Source organism: Mastigoproctus giganteus, chromosome 10, assembly GCF_048544385.1.
Source record: "Mastigoproctus giganteus isolate SK-2022 chromosome 10, ASM4854438v1, whole genome shotgun sequence".
NCBI classification, from domain to species: domain Eukaryota; kingdom Metazoa; phylum Arthropoda; class Arachnida; order Uropygi; family Thelyphonidae; genus Mastigoproctus; species Mastigoproctus giganteus.
In genome coordinates, this window is record NC_143584.1 from 13,408,728 (window position 1) to 13,427,636 (window position 18,909).

General features: G+C 32.4%; 1 protein-coding gene across 1 annotated transcript in view; it reads left to right on the forward strand.

Moving 5' to 3' along the window:
- Positions 1 to 16,512: 16,512 nt before the first annotated feature.
- Positions 16,513 to 18,909, forward strand: part of LOC150078734 (anoctamin-10-like) — a 30,690-nt gene continuing 28,293 nt past the window's right edge. Inside the window, exons 1-2 of the mRNA XM_090382306.1 lie at positions 16,513 to 16,660; positions 18,291 to 18,346. Coding sequence (XP_090238432.1) covers positions 16,513 to 16,660; positions 18,291 to 18,346 — 204 coding nt within the window. The remainder of the gene's footprint in view (positions 16,661 to 18,290; positions 18,347 to 18,909) is intronic.

The window sequence follows — 18,909 nt, forward strand, 5'->3', positions numbered from 1 at the left end:
TTTATATTTCAAATATTGTATTGCAATTTATATTTGTAGTTTGTTACATTGTTCATGTTTTGCTAGTATATGTTTTGGAATCTTGCAGGAGTTCATATTGGAGTAAGTTCCAGCCAAACTAAGTGTAATAATAAAATCAAATATTGTATCATACATTTTAAATGTTTTTATGTATATATTTTAACAGGTTTTATAGCTGCTATTAGTAAGTTTAAAAGCGTTGGGGAAAAATTAAGGTTAGGCTTCTAGCTTGCACAATATTTTTATATGAAATATACCTTAGCATTAATATATTTTGATAAGGCCTCTGATTAAGCCTGTAGAAATAGAGCTGCTACCTAACTATAAAGTTTCTTCAGTATTTGTGAATATTTTTCTATTATTAATATTATTTTCTTATATTATTAGAGAGAGGTTTGAGATTCTTGCTTTTTAATAAGTTTTTTAATAACTTTATTTTATATAATATTTATATTTATATTGGCCACTCGTGTTTATTTGATTTTATTCTTTAATATATTTATGCTGATTATATAATTTTCAATAAGAAAAAAAGTGTTTTGTTTTTATTCCATGACAACCTATGTCAGAGGAGTTTACAATCATTTTGACAAAGATGCAATCATTACCATATTTAGCAGTCATGTATAAGATTTTTGCTTATTAGTCACTATGTGCATTTGATTATTAGAAGAGCAACTTTTTCTATAATTTTTAATAAATAAATAAAGAGCTTACTAGCCCTGTTTTGAAAAATCTCCTATTTACTCTAATCATAATTGAGTAAATTATGATTAGAACGAAACATGATGGCTTATGCAAATTATATATGTGGATGAGATATACAGTAGAGTGTTGAAAATTTTAACGTCAATAATTTGAAATGTCAATAATCCGAATGAGCCAGCATTTATTTATTTTTTATGCTGGTGCCATAAAACAATTATAAATGCCAATTACTGTGATTACATTTGCAAATTGAATTTTGATTCTGTTGGCAATTCTAATTAAGCGAAAATTGAATGACTATCCACAGGCTATAAAAATTAAGATATGAAGCACAAATTTGCACTTTTATTTTACAGCTTACCAATTAACAAAATTAAATGATACGTGAAAATTGACAAACAAACTGAATGCTGAATCGACAAACGATCAACAAACTGAATGCTACCCAATTCAGCTACCCTTGCTGAAAAAAAGTGAGAGATCTGTCACAAAGAAACAAAGTTTGAAAAAGTTGCAGCAAAAAATAAGAAGTAATTATTTTTGTTAAAAGCCTATACTTGTGTTATTGTGTATAGTTCCATCTGGTTGAAAGTTCCATTTGTTTTGTTACCTATGAATAAAAATATGTAAGTAGAACTTAGTGATTTTATAAAACTATATTTCCAGAACAGTATTTTTGATAAGTTCAAAAATCCAAACAAATCAGAAGTCCAAACTACTCCCAGTCCCAATTAGTTTGGATTATCAACTCTTTACTGTAGTTGTAACAGCTTTAGGACTTTCTGATCCCCACCCCCCAACAGATTGTTTCCTTTTACTTGTAATTTTTTATAGGCCAGTTAACATTATAATATTAGTTATATTAGCTGGCAAATAATATTAGCTATATTATAATATTGAAACATCATTACAGCATTTTTTTTTAATGTATTTTATCAAAAAATATGTCAAAGAAAATTTTCTGTTTAGCCATGTTAATAAGCTTTTAAATGTTTGGGTGCAAAAATTAGCCCACACAACAACTTGACATGCATTTTTTTTTTTTTTTTTTTTTTTTTTTTAGAATATATGAGATTTGAGCCAAAAGTTCCTGGAATGGAGCAATAAAATTAATTTAGACTTACTTTAGTTACATTTTAGCATTGTCCCAATCAAAGAAGTAGTGCCCTCCAGAGTTTATACGTTGATCTCAGCACTTCCCTTGCTGTTTGTGGCATCTGGGACCCCTGTTTTATGATGCTGTCCAAATACCTGTCTGTGATTCAGATTGAATCTCTTCAAATCTTTTGTCTTTTTTAACTGGATTTTCATTTTGGGGAACAGGAAGAAATCATAGAAGACCAGATCAAGAGAATAGATGGGTGTGGGATCATAGCCATTTTGTTCTTGGCTAAAAAGTGCAAACTAAGAAAGTTGTGCAGACTGGCATGTTTTCGTGATGCAGAAGCCAATCTGGAGTGTGTCAATTTTCTGAATGTTTTCTCCTGACATCCTCTCTCAAATGCCTTGGGATCCTGATGTAGAACTGGTGATTTACAGTTTAGTCTGGCAGAAGGAACTTGATTAACAATTCCCTCACCATCAAAAAAAAAAAACAATTGGCATGCTTTTATTTGATCTAACATGCATTTCCTTTGTTTGACATGGTGATGATTTGGACAATCGATGATGCATTGAAGTGTAAAGCTTTATTTTTTTATAAAACTATATTTTCAAATACAGACATTGATTTATCATTTAATATCTTAGGAGTTACAGTCGAAAATGTGCTAACAACATCTGAAAAACAGTCTCTCATTCTGGAGGAACTGATAAATTTACAGTCTCCTGAAAAAAAAGTGATTGTAGGATATTCTCATATTAAACTTTATCCTGGGCAGTCTATAGGTGAGTACATTTGATATATGTTGCATTGTGCAATGTTTAGTATATAAATTAAGTAAATAATTTTAATTCATATCACTTTTTTAATTTCTGTTATCTTGTTTTTCCTTCCAGGGAGTTAAGCGAAATGGCCTGTTCTGGCCACATTCCATCTCTTATTTTGTCTACTGGTTCATTTCCTTTTATATTATAATTTATCAACTAGTAATTTATCATCTCTCATTTTATTTATATACTGAATGTACTGTTTTCTATATTCAAAAACTGTTTTTATTATTGGATTTACCTATAATTCATTAGGTATTTTTTCATTTTTTCTATATCTATGCATATAACCTGATATTTTTTTTTCACTCTGAATCCTGTTTTTGTGCTTCTTTTGATTATCCATCATTCACTTCTATAATAATAGAGGTCTAAAGTTTATATCTGAGATGTGATGTCACTCAGATATCAGGGATGCAGAATTTGAATATGGGGAGTATAATGTATACAGAAAGGATAGACAGGATAGAACGGGGAGGACTTATGCTCTTAGTTAAAAAGAACATAAAATCTAAGGCAGTGCATCCAGTTGACATGGGTGGCCAGTGCAACGTTGAGTCAGTTTGGAGACTTAAGCACTGCAAAAGCAAAAATGAGAGTAGGAGTGTTATAGGCCTAATGACTCTGATGAATATAATGAACAACTGTATAGAGAAATAGAGTGGGCCAGTAAATCAGAATGTCTTTTAATGGGGGATTTTAACTTTCCAGATGTTAATTGGAACTTGTGGGTTTGTCACTCACAGACTAGCAGGCCTTTTGTGGATTTATTGGATTGGCTGTTTTCTACAGTAGCATATTAGAGACAACAAGAGGGAGTAATACTCTTGATTTGATTATCAGCAGTGATTCTTCAGCTGACCGGGCTAGCCAGGTGGGTAAAGTGCCTGCCTGGCAACCCAAAGGTTGTGGGTTCGAATCCCGCCTTGTGCTTGGATCACAGTAAAATGCAAAAACTTTGGGGGGTGCATTATGGCCACAGAAGCCGATGCGCTAACAACTAACAAAAAAAAAAAAAAGAAAGAAAAAAGAAAGTGATTCTTCATGCATTGAGAATCAGCAGGTAAAATAACCTAGGTGATAGTGATCACAGTATGTTGATTTGGGATTTACTTAAAGGTATAACTACCATCAAGGGTAAGAGGAAGGGTTTTTGCTTTCATACAGAGGACGTCAGCAGTCTCAGACAGTTTTTAAATTCTATATAGTAGGACCAACTGATGATGATGATATTACAATCAGCAGATTCTAATTAGGAAGATTCAAGGAATTAATCTTAGAAGCTTAGTCTTTTCATGCTAACTAAGAAATACTCTTCAAGGTATAGGCCTAAATGGATGTCAGATGAACTGATGAGACATGTGGCAGAGAAGAAAAATGCATGGGATTCACATAAATTATCGGACGACACAAAAGCATATAAACTAGTCTATAATCAAGTCACAAAGTAGGTTAGGCAAGCGAAGGCAGATTACAAAAAATCTCTGAAGAACAGAAAGATAAACAGCAAAGACTTCTTTACGTATGTAAACTCTAGAAGGAAGAGGATAAATCAGATTGGTCCGCTTGATATCAAGGATTTGATTGTTGATGATCCTGCTCAGGTAGCTGACAAGCTGAATGAGTATTTTGCATAGATGTTCACACATGAGGATTCTTTAGAGAAGTTTATCAAACTCTATCAGAGAGTTAAATGATTTTGTAATAACTGAGGGAAAAGTGGAAGAGAAAAAGAAAGGCACCCAGGGTGGATGGGATCTATCCAATTCTATTAAGGGAGGCTGTGAAGGAAGTAAGCAAACCCTTAGTCATAATTATGAAAGCATCCTTGGATTCAGGGAATTCCCCAAAGAGAAGAGATGTGTGAATGTGTCCCTATTTCACAAAGGTGATCAAAGGGTGGCATTACTCCAGAACATATTCCTGTTGTTAATGTATAGACAGTTCTCTCTCTTCATGTACATTACACAAACAATTTAAAATCTTAAACACTTCAGTCAATTCTTCTTGTAGATGTCTAGTTTCCAAATGCAGCAATTTATAGAATTCAAGTTTTTCCTGGTAAAGGTACCCTTTTGTTTCCCTATTCTTGTTACTCTTTTCCACCTAACAATTACTCCATCCAACTGATGTATGTCCTTTGTAAAATGAGACTTCCAGATTCTGTATGCAGTATTCAAGGTACAGCCTAACCTAGGTACAGCCTAACCAAGCTATTGCCTTAGATAAGTGGGCTTCAAACTTTAGATACCCGAGGAACCCTTCTCAACGTGAAAAATCAGTGCGGAACCCATTAATAAATACGTTTTAATGTAATACATTTTATTTGAACAAAATGTTACAATTAAAGTTTCAATAATACATTTCATACAATGTAAACAGGAACTATTTATAAATGCATTAATGAACCCATTTATTATTTAGTAACTAAATAATACTAAATTTACTGATTATATGCTAAATTTTAGTATAACATCACTAACAAATAATATAAAAAAGTATACTTCATTTTAATGACTTGGATATGCTTGTATTTTGCCACAAAGAAAATAAAAAATTAGTATTATTGATGACAGTTGCAAGCACATTTCTGGTTCTGCATCCATTTTATTCCTGTATTTTGTTTTTGTTGCTGTATACATGGAAAAAGCCTTTTCACATAAATAAGTTGTGATAAAAGACATAAGAATCTTTATTGCATGATCAGACACTTCAGGATACACTATAAATTTGCAACCAAAAATGGCAGATAATTATCTGCCATTTTTAGTTTTCATTTTCAGTGTTAATTTTTAAATTTGAATCGGTAGATATATCAATTAACTCTTCCCTCTCTTTCATTGATAAATTTTCACTTTGGCACTGATTAAATGGGTTTTTAATCCAGTCATATGATTCTGTTTACACTGGAAAATATTCTCTGATAGTTTTTTGTAGATTAAGCAAATGCTCTATTATGTATTCTTGAACAATTTTTTTGAAGATTCAGATCATTTTATATCAAGAAGTCACTTAATTTTTCAAAACAGTTTACATCGTTTTTCGTACATATGAAATCCATAAATCAAATTTCAAAATTAATGCATTTATTTTATCATTAACTTTAAATATATGAATTTTACTTCCTTGGAGGATATATTTACTTCATTTAAAATTGAAAATATATCTGCAAGGTATGTCATAATCTGAATCTATATGTTGTCATGTAATTTTGAGCAATAATCATGTTTCATTTGAGTTTAAAAAAAAATTTTCACTTTTTTTTTTTTTTTTTTTTTTTTTTTTTAGCTCATAAAACCTGCTCAAAATTTTTCCTCATGATTGCCAGCATACCTCTATGTGTAGGAGCAGTGTTTTGTGAGAACTAGATAACTCCTTGCAGAATAATGAGAATAATCTTGAGTTTAGCTTCCTGGATTTCATAAAATTAATGATTTTCACGATGTCATCTAAAACATCTTTTATTTTTTCTGGAATTTGTTTTACAACAAGAGCATAATGGTGCAGACAGCAATAAGAATGTTGAATATGTGGGGCTATTGTTTTTATTCTTGATATGACTCCTCTCTTTGCACCCAGTAAAGATTTTGCTCTGTCAGTACAATTGTGAAAACATAAATCCCAAGAGGCTTGCACAAAAGAATCCTCTTGGACAGTTAAATTAAAAATATAGCCAAACCAGCAACGTCTGAAGATTCATCTAATTGCATTGTGAAACCATGGGGACAAGATTTTAATTGCGATATTAATTCATCCTCACAAAAAAAAAGTGCCATATTTCTGATGTGTATAGCAACCATGAGAGAGAGAGAGAGAGAGAGAGAGAGAGAGAGAGAGAGAGAGAGAGAGAGAGAGAGAGAGAGAGAGAGAGAGAGAGAGAGAGAGAGAGAGAGAGAGGTACGCTTTCAATTTCTTTGGCATATTTCTCACAAATCTTACAGGTAATTAGATCTTTGGCCACAAGGTTTTATTAATTTTTCGCCAAGTGTACATGCCTCCCCTTTAGCAATATGACAAATAATGAGGTAGGAAGCCTCAAGTGATTTTTCATTATCCTTATACATAAATTTTTAAAAATATTTTTTCTTGCTTTTGAGCTCTTCATATTTACACTTAAAATATTCTGTTTTTGCCTATCAAATGTGGGTGGTTACTCTCCACATGTCTTCTTAATTTTGCGGGATTTAGACTACTATTGCTTACAACTTTTTCATGTTCGGCACATATTCCATTCCGCTCGTCTTCATTTCCAGACCAAGTAAATCCAAAACTTAAGTAACTTTCATCATATTTTCTTTTTTTCGAACCACCTTCATGTAATTTCTGTTTTTTAATAGGCTTCCGAAACGGCTGTTTTGCATGTTGAGTTTCCGGAAGTAGATGGTGAAACAATTGCAGATGCTGCTGAAGAATTTTCATGTTTTTCTTCTGTTTGTTCAGCTTTTTAAGTTTTCCAATTTTTAACCAAATGTTCATAGTGAAGTGCAAATCTAATAAATTAAAATTCTTTAATGAGTTTTTCAGCTATCATCGATCACAAAATCTGTTCCATTGTATAAATGGAATTAAAATGAATGAAGACCTTACCTTGTCGCTGACTTCTCTCTTTTAAATGAAACAAAGATATGAAGATTTTACAATTTCACTGTAATCATAAGAGTAAACTGTCATGTTGAGCTGACCAGCAACAACTGCTTTTAAAAAAGGCAAATATGTAGAGAGGTGTGGGAGAATGAGATTAAATCAACCTTCGAGGTTGATTACAGTCGGAAATACCTACCTGTTTTGAAAAGGGTGCGAATTCAAAAATGATGTTTTTAAAATTATTTAATGCAACCAAAACGATCAATTTTTATTAGTGAATTCAAACTGTGTTCTGTGGAACCCCTGGATGATTCTCATGGAACCCTGGGGTTCTGCGAAACACAGTTTGAAATACCACTGCCTTAGACAATGGGTTAATCACCTCTTTTTTCCTACTGACAAAATTCATATATATCATTAATGGAACCTCATGAGAACTCTTAGCAGCATGTCTGCTGTGCTTAGGGAATTTCATGTCAGATTACAGTTACCTCTAGCTCATTCTCCACTACCTTTAGTTTGATACCATCTAAATGGTATGTTATTCTGCAATTGTTACTACCCAAATGCAGTACTTTTATTTTTTGATATTAAACCCAATTTGCCATTTTTCAGCCATTCTGTGTGATTTATCCAGATCTTAGAGTAAATACCTTGATTAAACATACTGTCCTCCTTTGTATCATCAGCAAACTTATAAAGTAAACTTAATGTGATGCTGCTCTTCTCCAGTTTTGTACAGCAATTGTTCATATGGAACAGTATCTGAGTGTATGATGTCAATTTTTTTCTTTTTTTGCATCCAGTTCGTTTGTAGCTGCCCTATAGTTATTCAAATGGGCCAGAGGTCTCTTCCTAATGATCCATGTGATTGTTGTATAACTGGGTTCCTGTCAAGGTGATCCTATGCAACTTCTTTAGGCATTGATTGTACTCTTTTGTTCTGATATAGGAGTCAAACTTACAGGTCTTTAATTAACTGGATAAAGCTGATAGTTGGCTGGAATTGAAACTCTTTGTTCATTTCTCTTATGTCTACCTTTTATATGAAAGAGAGAAATGACTGCATAAATGAAACTTGTATCTTCTGTACTAGCTTCACATGGGGGTGAATAATTACCATAAATAAGAAAGAGAAACTTTTTATTCTTTTGTTTATGTCAGTAGTCTAGCTCTGGTAGAATGTTATATGAGAATATAATAAATTAGAAAAAAAACATAAATGAAACAGTAGGTTGACTGAGACCAACTTCTCATCACTCATAACTGTCTTAATAGTGGAGTCAAAAAATGCAGGTTCACATGATCCCAATCAAGCTTGGGGCAGTACACCCATAGACGTGTATGTGTATATATATATATTATTTTAAGTAATATAGTTTTTTATTGGTGGTTTAATTTTACATGATATATTAACAAACTCCCTATGTTAACATATGCTGATTTCTCAGTGTGTTATGTAACTTCTGTGAAGTGTGTGTCTAGTAGAACTTAATCAAAAGTACAAAGTGAATAGCTTTGATTATTTTCCCTCTCTTTTAAATGCTTTCTCATATAACTTCATTTTTTTAGTACAGGTATTGAAATACTGGAGGGTTATTAGTTACATATTTCCACTTCATAATCACAATGAACTAGAGCTATTGGAAAAAAAGTGGCTTACTTTTCCATTTCATAATCAACCTCTAGGTAAGCATTTTTAGTGTTAACCTTTATTCTGTCCTTTCATTTAATATGAAAAAGTATTATTTTTCTTTTAAAGTGGAAAGCATTACTCTCATCTTTAAAAAGGAAAGTACACAGAAAGCAATCGCATAGTTAAATGTTGTTAACTGTTGCCATAGTTTCACCAGTGCTGAAACTATGGAAACACTTTAATTATAAAGGAGTAGTTGATGCTACTTCATGCATATTTATCATGATTTTCAGCTGCAGAAGTGTGTAGCACTCACAGTGATAGGAACTCAGTACAGTAAAAACTTTTTTTATTCAGTGCTTAGATAACCAGAAGGGTCTTCTAATTAGCATATTTATATTCTAGAACAAGAGTGGGGATCATTATTTACAATATATTTTTTTTTTCAGTCTATATTAGCTAAAAATGTAAATGACATACAGGTTAGTGCAAATGCATCATTTCAGTGTGCAGAAATCTATTAAAGTAGTTAAGAATTGGCATCATGTAAGTATATCTCATATTGTGAATACCTTCACAAGTTGCCATGATATTGCACTACCTTGAATAAGTAACACTTCACTAATGAAGAAGACTATTATTACTTCTTCTTGGCAGATACCTCCACCCAGATGGAATCATTTTGAACCTTATTGGCTTCTCATTGGTGGTTGGTCAGGTACCCTGGTGTTGCAATGAAGACAATCCAGTTATGAAGTATAACTCCACAATATGAGAGCTGCCTGGTGGTGTGCAACTAGTTATCAGGCTGAAATCATTTTAGGACTAAAGCCTCATGTTGCATAGAAATTTACTGATATACTGACATTAGTGAAAATGCATCATTTTAGTGTGCAGAAACCTACTAAAGTAGTTAAGAATTGGCATCACCACCCACTTCAAAACATAATTCAAATTGAGGAAGGATTTTTGCAAGAATGATGTGTAGAAGTTTGCCTTCAGCCAGTGGATGTTGATTGTTGGAACAAACTTCCATTTGTTGTTGTGGAAGTGGGTAGTTTGAATAAATTCAAGGAAGAACTAGATAAACTATTGGAGGAGATGGATAGGTGATGTGGGAAGTTTTTTTGCTGGTGCTTTATAAGCTTGCTTTCTTGCATAATTTGCCACTACTAATACTAACATACAGGTGGAGTCCAAGTTTTTTTTTGATTATCAATCTTAGAACTAAAGTATAAAGAACATGTACATTTAGTAATACTGTAGATTTTTTTGTTGTAAACCATCCATCCACACACACACACACACACACACACACACACACACACACACACACACACACACACACACACACACACACACACACCAGAAGTTGTCAGATACTTCCTTTGCTTTTGCTTAGGAAGTGTCTGAGATCTCTGCTTAAGCATTTTAATAATACAGTGCTAAGCAAAACATGGAAGAAATAAACAATATGTAATAGATATGTCGATAAACTGTACACCTATTCACACTACAGTTGTCTTTCCATTTCTGAAAGAGAGAGGCTGGAGGCAAACAAGCTTCAACATGTTAACCCTCCCCAACATTACTGTCATATATGAGCAAAATATTAATTATTATTTGCAGATAATACAACAGATCAGTGTCATATCTACTTCTCTAAATTGTAGTAAGATACGTATTATGTTTAAACACAAAAACCTGTATGTGTAGAAACTGTGATGTGATGTGAAATTTTAAGAATTATTTTCAAAATCTACACATAAAAATTGATTGTAAACAGCTGATATATTAGTGGAAGTAAAAATCATGTTGGCCAGTGTAATTAATGTATAGTTGGTCTACTAATTTTAGTTTGTTTATAAAATCAAGGGATTTCAGTTCATTTTTAGTTTTGCCTGACTTTTGTGCCTTTCTCTGTCATAGTCTTAATGATGATTTCCCAAAGTGGGATCAGAAATATATCCTGAAAATTGATTTCAGATTTAGATTAAAATCCTCCCATGTCTAACATTCAGTAACGCCACTCCACATTTTGAAAATAGTTCACTGATGTTTTCTCAGAAAAGGACATTTCTGAATCATTTTCTAATGCTGATTTCAAAAATGACTTCCATTTGTTTCCATCAGATCGTTTCTTCAAAAATCATGAAAGAAAAATTTGAGTTTTTTTCAAATTTTTATTAATTTTGGCAGAATTTGTTCACTGAAATTATAACAAAATGCTGCTTTTACCAGATTTTGATATTTAAATACATTGAAAACACTGGTAAAAAGGGCACCAAATACTACCTCTAATTTAAAAACTGATCTACGATGGGTCAAATTTTCATTTCTCTGATATTCTTGCAGATCCCTCTACTTTAGTCCCTCTTCAGCATCCAGCAATAGTCAGCCATCGTTTGACCTTCCACCTCCCCTGGTATCTCGTCTCTATGTCTTTAATGTCCTGGTGAAACCTCTCACCTAACACTTCTTCACTAACACTTCCTTGACTTTCTGGGAAGCAGACAATATGGGAGTGTAAAATATATACCTTGACACTCATGTTGTAGCCCAGCTTCTTAAAGTTTGTTAACATATTTCAACTATATTCTTATATTGTGGATCCTTGTTCCCTAAGAAGTTCTCAACAACAGGCTTGAAGCTAATTCTTGTTTGTTTTTCTCTTTTATCATGGTTCCCTCAAAATCTCGGTCCCCTCATCTGTTTACAAATTTGAGGTACAACAGAAATACCTTGTTTTAGCTTCTCGTGGGTGATTGATGGGAATTTAGTACAAAGGTAGTTGAAGTAAGGAGCTTTCTGAGGTAAAGCTTTCACAAACTTTTTCATCAAACCCAGTTTGATGTGCAAGGGTGGAACTTTTGGGGTTTACCATGGTTTATGACCTATGTTCTTTGATTCAGGCAACAAACTGCCCCTCTTTGGCCAAACCTTGACATCCTAGTGCTTACTATACTTGATAGGCATGTTACGTGGACAGATTGCTATCCAAGTAACATGCCTATCACTTTAAAGTCAGTCCAAACCAATCAACCATGTTTTTCATACTTAATATTTGCTAACAACTTCTTCAAGTTCTTATATGTTTCTTTCAAATGCACAGAGTGAGCTACTGGAATTGACCCATATTTGTTTCCATTGTGGAGAAACACCTTTGAGCCTCCTCTTTGCTGACTCAATAAAAAGTCTCCACTGTGTAGAATTGTAACTAATTCCTAAATAGTTCATCAAGTCATTTATATTACTACAAAAAACCATAGAATCTTCCTCAGAAAAGTAGGGGACTAGTTCTTGTTCTCTGTGTCTGTACCATGAGAAAAATGTCCCATGTGCTAGAAGATTTTTCTGACTTAAGTTTAGAACCAAGGAGTTCTGAATATTCCTTTATTAAATTTAAATCTCTTACCAGATGATTGAGTTCATGCTGTGAAAACAGTTGAGGGCTGGACTCAATGTCTCCGTAGCCAGGTGGGCAGGAGCAGCTGTGCGTAGCACACACTTCTTGATTAGACTGGGGTTCAAGCCAGTGACCACCAAATACGGAGGATGCGGAAAAGTCAGGGAATGACCACCGCATATCCCCGGAGCAATATGGTCTTAGTTGTTAATGCTCTTTAAAACCAAATAACAAACAAAGAATCCCGGTGTAGACTTCACTTTCAACTTCAGAATCTCCATTTTCAGCACTCTCTGCTGCTACATTATCCAATATAAGTGGTGGACATGGAATCATCAGGTTATCTCCATGTGGGACTGGTCTAATGGCAGATGGAATATTAGGATACACAATGCCCTTCTTACTCTTTGCATCCCTCTACATTAACTAGAGAAAAGTAAGTCATCACAGTGGTTTGTAGGCTCCCACCAAATCATGGGAATTACAAATAGCCTTCTTTTTACCATTTTCTCACAATCTCAATGCTTCAACACAGGCTTAGCAAACTATGTGGAGCCCATTGTTTATCTTGATCACCGAGTTTAACTCCAAAATAAGTACAATACACTTTTTTTTTTTTTTTTTTTTTTTTTTTTTTGAAAATTCTGTAATATCTTGTCTTTGCTTGAAGACTACATGACTTCCACAAAAAGCAAATTAAGTTTGGATTGTTCAAACATTTGTGTGAAGACGTACTTACTTTTCAGCACAAGTTTGACATGATAACCTCAAAAATAAACTGAGCTTACACTGATAAACACTGCTGCATGGAGCTCTCAAGGTCAAGAAACAAATGACTGAAGGCAGCACTGCCAACATATGAAGATTTAGTTTACAAATTCTCAGCATTTACTCCTATCTTAATACATTCAATAATACAACTCATGACATCAACTTAAATGATTTGTGAAAAAATGGTATGTTATAGAAAAAAAAAAATCAAATAACATTTATGAAATCAGCATAAAAACTGGCTTAGAAACAGTTATTAGTTTATAAACATTGAAAACCATGCAGAGTGGTGTAATCTAATTAGTTAGTTCAATAATTAATTAAGTTAATTAATGTGGTGCAGAATGTTTTCATTCCACAAAGAGCTTATCCTTGCTGTTCTGTGACTCAGGGTCTATTGCCATGCTATTTCATGTATAATGTGAAACTATCAAAGTATCTTGAGTATCAAAACTGATGTGTAATAGTCACATTACTTTTGATACTCAAGCATAGTCTTAAATTTTGTTGAAGCACATCTGAAACAGGTTGTCAAAAACAAGAGACCCAGGTGTTGATAGAATGTTTCATTTTGTTACAGGACAATATGTGTGTGCATGTGCACACACACACACACACACACACACACACACACACACACACACACACACACACACACACACACACACACACACACACACACACACACACACACACACACACACACAGTGTCCTTAAATGACTGCTGGAGAGTGCTTGACCATCCCATTTGATGTTAGATGAAGCTGGTTGTGCTACAGTGGTACCAATAGCAACAACCAAAAACTCTTTTACAACCATAAAACACTTGGAGAGGTTGGATAAATGCCTAAACAGTTATGAAGGTTAAGAAAATTTCAGAAATAATGGCTCTTTGGTCAATAAACAAATCTTTTTGTTTGACTCACCCTCATATAAATTTAATTAGTTGAAATGTCATCTTTCACAATTGCAAGTTTTGGTTATGGTGAAGTTTTAGTTTAATTTATTTAAACCATTTATGTTTAGATAAGCTCTGAGCTTTTGAGATTATCAGTTACTACTGAAAAATACAATTTAATATAACGTTTGGCATGTTGCATTGGTTGTTTTTATCTAAATACTTGAAATGAAAGCACTTAATTTGTGTAAAGTTTAGAATATGTTTATTATTAATAGTCTAAACTTCTTCAGTGATTATAATCCTGCTATTACATCCTTGGAAAAGTACCAAAAGACCGAACTGACAAACTGTTGGAGGGGGAGGGAAGAGAAAGATTAAAGAAATTTAGTCTGATTATTTTTTTTCTTTACAGAAAGCATCAGATGTTATTTTGGTGAAGCTCTTGCATTCTATTTTGCCTTCCTTGGTTACTACACTTGGGCTCTGCTGCCACCTGCTGTAGCTGGTGTCATTCAAGCTGTACTGCCATCAAGCTTTACACATGCTTATGCTATTTTTGCTGTGTTCAATCTGATCTGGGTGACTTTATTCTTGGAAGGGTGGAAAAGGAAATCCAATGTTATAGCTTTCAACTGGGGAACTTTGAAAAGTATAAATCTTCCAACATTCCACCCAACTTTTCGAGGAAGGTCATTAGGAACTGACCCAATTACTGGAAATCCCATTCCTGTTTATCCAGCTTATAGAAAATATTTTAAAGTAAGTTTTACATATTTTTATTTAAACATATTAATTGTAAAAATTGCTTAAGGAGTTTCTTATATGATGGGATGAGGTTCTCCCACTCCAATGTCCTGTAAGCATCTGATGTTCATATCATGTTATTTTGAAATAGCCTATAATGGAAGGCACCTTAAAAGTAGTGATGGGCATAATCAATTATTTTGGTTATAAGCAAATAATTTGATTATCAAAAATCATTAGATTATTTTGATTTCAATCACATCATTCAAATAATTCATTCAATTATGACAATTCATTTGATTATGGAAGATCATTATTTAAGTGATTTCATTCAGTTATTTCGATTATTGAAATCTCTCGATTACTAATCATTCAATTATGCCCATCACCCCTTAAAAGATAATTTTGAAAAGGTTAAATGTTTTTGGAAAAAAAAAAAAAAAAAAAAAGTGTGTAAAATATTTTTTATTAAATAATAAAAGTAGATCCAGGACCAGCCTATCTGAGACCTGTGAAATTATTGGGATATTAATTTTCCATTTTTTCCTCCAAAAAATTAACCCTATAAATCAATGTTAAAATAAAGCAATAAATACAATGGACATTTCAGACATTTCAAATTGGAGCTTAAAAAATTAAAATTATTTAAAGATAACTTATTTATGGTTAGAGGAAATGAGGGCTATTACTGTAACAAAATTATCAAGTGATATAAATTATGTTTGACAGAACTTTTGCTATTTACTCTCTCCTCCATAAATGAGAAATAGATTAAAATATTCTTTGTACACAAAATCATGTAATCCAATATAAATATTGTGACATACTTAAACTATACACAAAATATGTTAAGTACATTTATTAGTCTAGACTAGGTCTGTTGTCCACCAGTGGTTGTATGCTAGGAGAGTTCTGGAAATTTATTTTAGATATTTATTATTGTTATTATTACGTTTTATCTATGATTTTAGTACTGTGGCCTGTGTGTCAAGTGTCAAGGTAGAGTTTGGTTCCCTTGTGGTCAGAAGATGGCCAACCCTGGTTTAAAGTTTCACGGGAAATTCTTGTTTTTTTAGCTTTTATTATATTTTTTAGTTTTATTTGGTTTATTAACTCATTATAATTTTGTATTTTAATTATTATTTTTATATAGTTTTATTTTCTTAAAATTTTATTCACAATCGATCAACTGGATATATGAAAACTTTCTTTTAGCCAAAGGGTCATCAACTATTAAAACAACCTACACAATATGCATTAATAATCCTGTTGTTATTGGCTTCCTTTGTCTTGAAAGCATTGCCCAAAACAGTTCAAAAACATAGATGATCTGTTTTCATGCTTGATTTTATTTAGTTTAGGGTGCATTGTTAGGTGCTTGAAGGCACAATCAAGCCTGAATACTTTTTGTATTGAGGCTTGATTGATTTAGGTTTAGGGCCCCTGCCTATGTGTAGTTTGTTTCACTTGAAGGTTCAATAAAGTTAATTAATTAACTAGAAATTATGTGAATTAATGTAGTTCATTTATTTGGTGATGTTTCTTAGTCTGATGATCTTTTAAACAACATTATTTTGGTGCAAGTCGCATCAAACAGAACAAGAGTTAGAAAACAAATAAAATAATGAAAAGAAGTTTAGAAAGAATGAACAAACTGATTGCACTTTTAGTTAATTTTTTATTTTAAATATATTTATATTTTATTACATGTTTTAAGTTTTGTTTGTTAAATTTCAGCTATATTGTATATCCACTCCAATCATAGCATTGTGTCTTCTTGGTGCCATCATTGTTATGCTAATTTATTTTAACATGGAAAGATATGTAATGGATCTTTACAAAGGCCAGACTGATATTGAGGCTTGGATAGTTATTCAAGTGCCTGGGGTAATTTATGCTATCCTTGTTGTGATCATGAACTTAGTATACCGAAGGTTAGCAAACTACCTCACTGAGTGGGGTAAGTTGTATTTTATTATTTTATCATCAGAGATAAAAAGAAATTTCATATTATTATTGAATGTAGTTTATGTATGAAGTAACTTTCCTTTCTGCTCTGGCTGTAGTCTGGCTGTGCAAGAGTACAAAGTTCTTTTGTAGTGTGTGTGTGTGTGTGTGAGAGTGAGATTATGAACAAAATTCTTTTCTTATAGAGAAGTTATGGTGACATATGACGTAGGGAAATATCTGAATTTTTCTATAGGCTTTATGAATTCTCAATGTTCAAGAATGCTGTCAAGGAATCGAACCATTGACTCTATGATCCTGACTTGCTCCTACTTATTTCTATCTCTTCTGATATTTGGAAGCATTGAACTACATTCACTCTCTCAAGTGTGATAGATGTTTAATACTCAAGTATTGTGACTGAATGGCTTAAAGATCAAACTTTTAAGCCATTCAGTTGTTAAGATTATCAACCCTAACTCGAGTTGGGTATGCAGGGTCAGTGAGACCCTCTCAATATTTCAGCAATTTGTGCTCTTCATCTACTTTGTTCATACAACTGAAACAACTAATAACAGTTTTTGAAAATGTTTTGTTTTATTTCTGTACTGAAAATTCCAGAGGGATCTGTTAATTATCACACAATTAGCAAAAATTCAGGAATTAAGTTAAACCTAATTATATGCACACATTGAGTGTTGTCTTTACTTACAGTTATTGATAGTGAGCTTACTTTACTGACATGCACTTTCCTCCAATCTCTGGCATTGTGATGTTGAAGGAATCAAACTGTGGCGGCATGTGCTTCATGTTTCATGCAGCGAGCACTCCTGTTATTGACAGACTGGCGTCCAGTTGCATGCATTTGTTAAAGCATGTGGGTTTTTTAATTGCATTTTGCTTGCCAACAGATTTAAAGGGAGTTTTAATTTCCAAAATTAATTAAAAATATATGTTTTTAATATAAAAAATGGATTTTTCACAATTGTGTTCAGAAAAGATTGAAAATGAAGATGGCATCAAAAAAGTTAAACAGTTTTGAATTATTTTTTGCCAATATTTTTCAGATACACACACATACAAGGCTGAAGTGGCCTCACATGCATAGAGGATGGACAGTCCTTTTTGTAATTAAACTCAGTAATTTTATTGAGTTAAAGTTTGCCTGTGGGGCTGGAAGTTGTACTTACACAGAAAAAATATTTGGTACAATTTCATATCATGTATATTCAAGTAGATGACTTTTTTTTGTCTGATAAACATGTTTTTCCCTTTCCCACATCATCCAGTGATTTCATCAGCTGGAATTCATTAATTCCACTGCCTGAAACTGTATAAATTGCTATTCAGGGTTTTCACTACATGTTTTCTTCACAAAAAACAGAAGTGCCTATAAACAAGTTATCCAATCTTACAAGCTACAGAGAAGTTATGCACTCCTACTTATACAGGCTATTCCTCTCTTATATAATTCATATACTATTACTATTTCATATGTTATACTGTTACAAACTATTCCTCTCCAGTATAATTCATATACTGTAGTTCAGGTAGTCATTTAATAACTTTTAGATGAGAGTAGTTGGCTATAAAAAATTTCTTTGTTTTACTTTATGTTTACAATACTATTTTTATTATTGCAGAAAATCATAAAACACAGGCCTCCTTTGATAATCATAGGGTTGTGAAGCTGATTCTTGTAAGTTTATGTTCTGTTCACTAAATTTGTATTATTTATATAATACAGACCATGAATAAATAAGGTTAAATAATAGGACTTTCATCATGATTTTATAAGCCAGAAAACTCTTAATTTGTTAAAAATATTTATTTTTTGATCCACAGTTTTTGATTGACATTGACCAAACATGTATAAAAAGGCAGTGATTAAAAAAAAAAAAAAAGTCCTTCAATAAAAATTATATATAATCAAATTAGAGATGCTACTAAAATGTATTACTGTATAATATATTTTGATGAAATATATTTTTTAAAAACAATAAAAGCTGAAATAGAAGTAACATAACACTGAAAATTTCAAAAGCAGTATTCCTTTTTTTACTTCCATTATTTTTTCTTATAATGCATGCAATGTAATTTACCAGACTGGCAGGTACGGGTGTTCTTACCAAAACTACTATACTATTGCTGGAGGACAGCATTTTTGGGATGCAATAAAATGTATGTTTGGTTGTCATGATTGCCATTTGTATGATTTCTCATATTTCCATTAATTATGCATTTTTCCCTTTGGGAAGATAG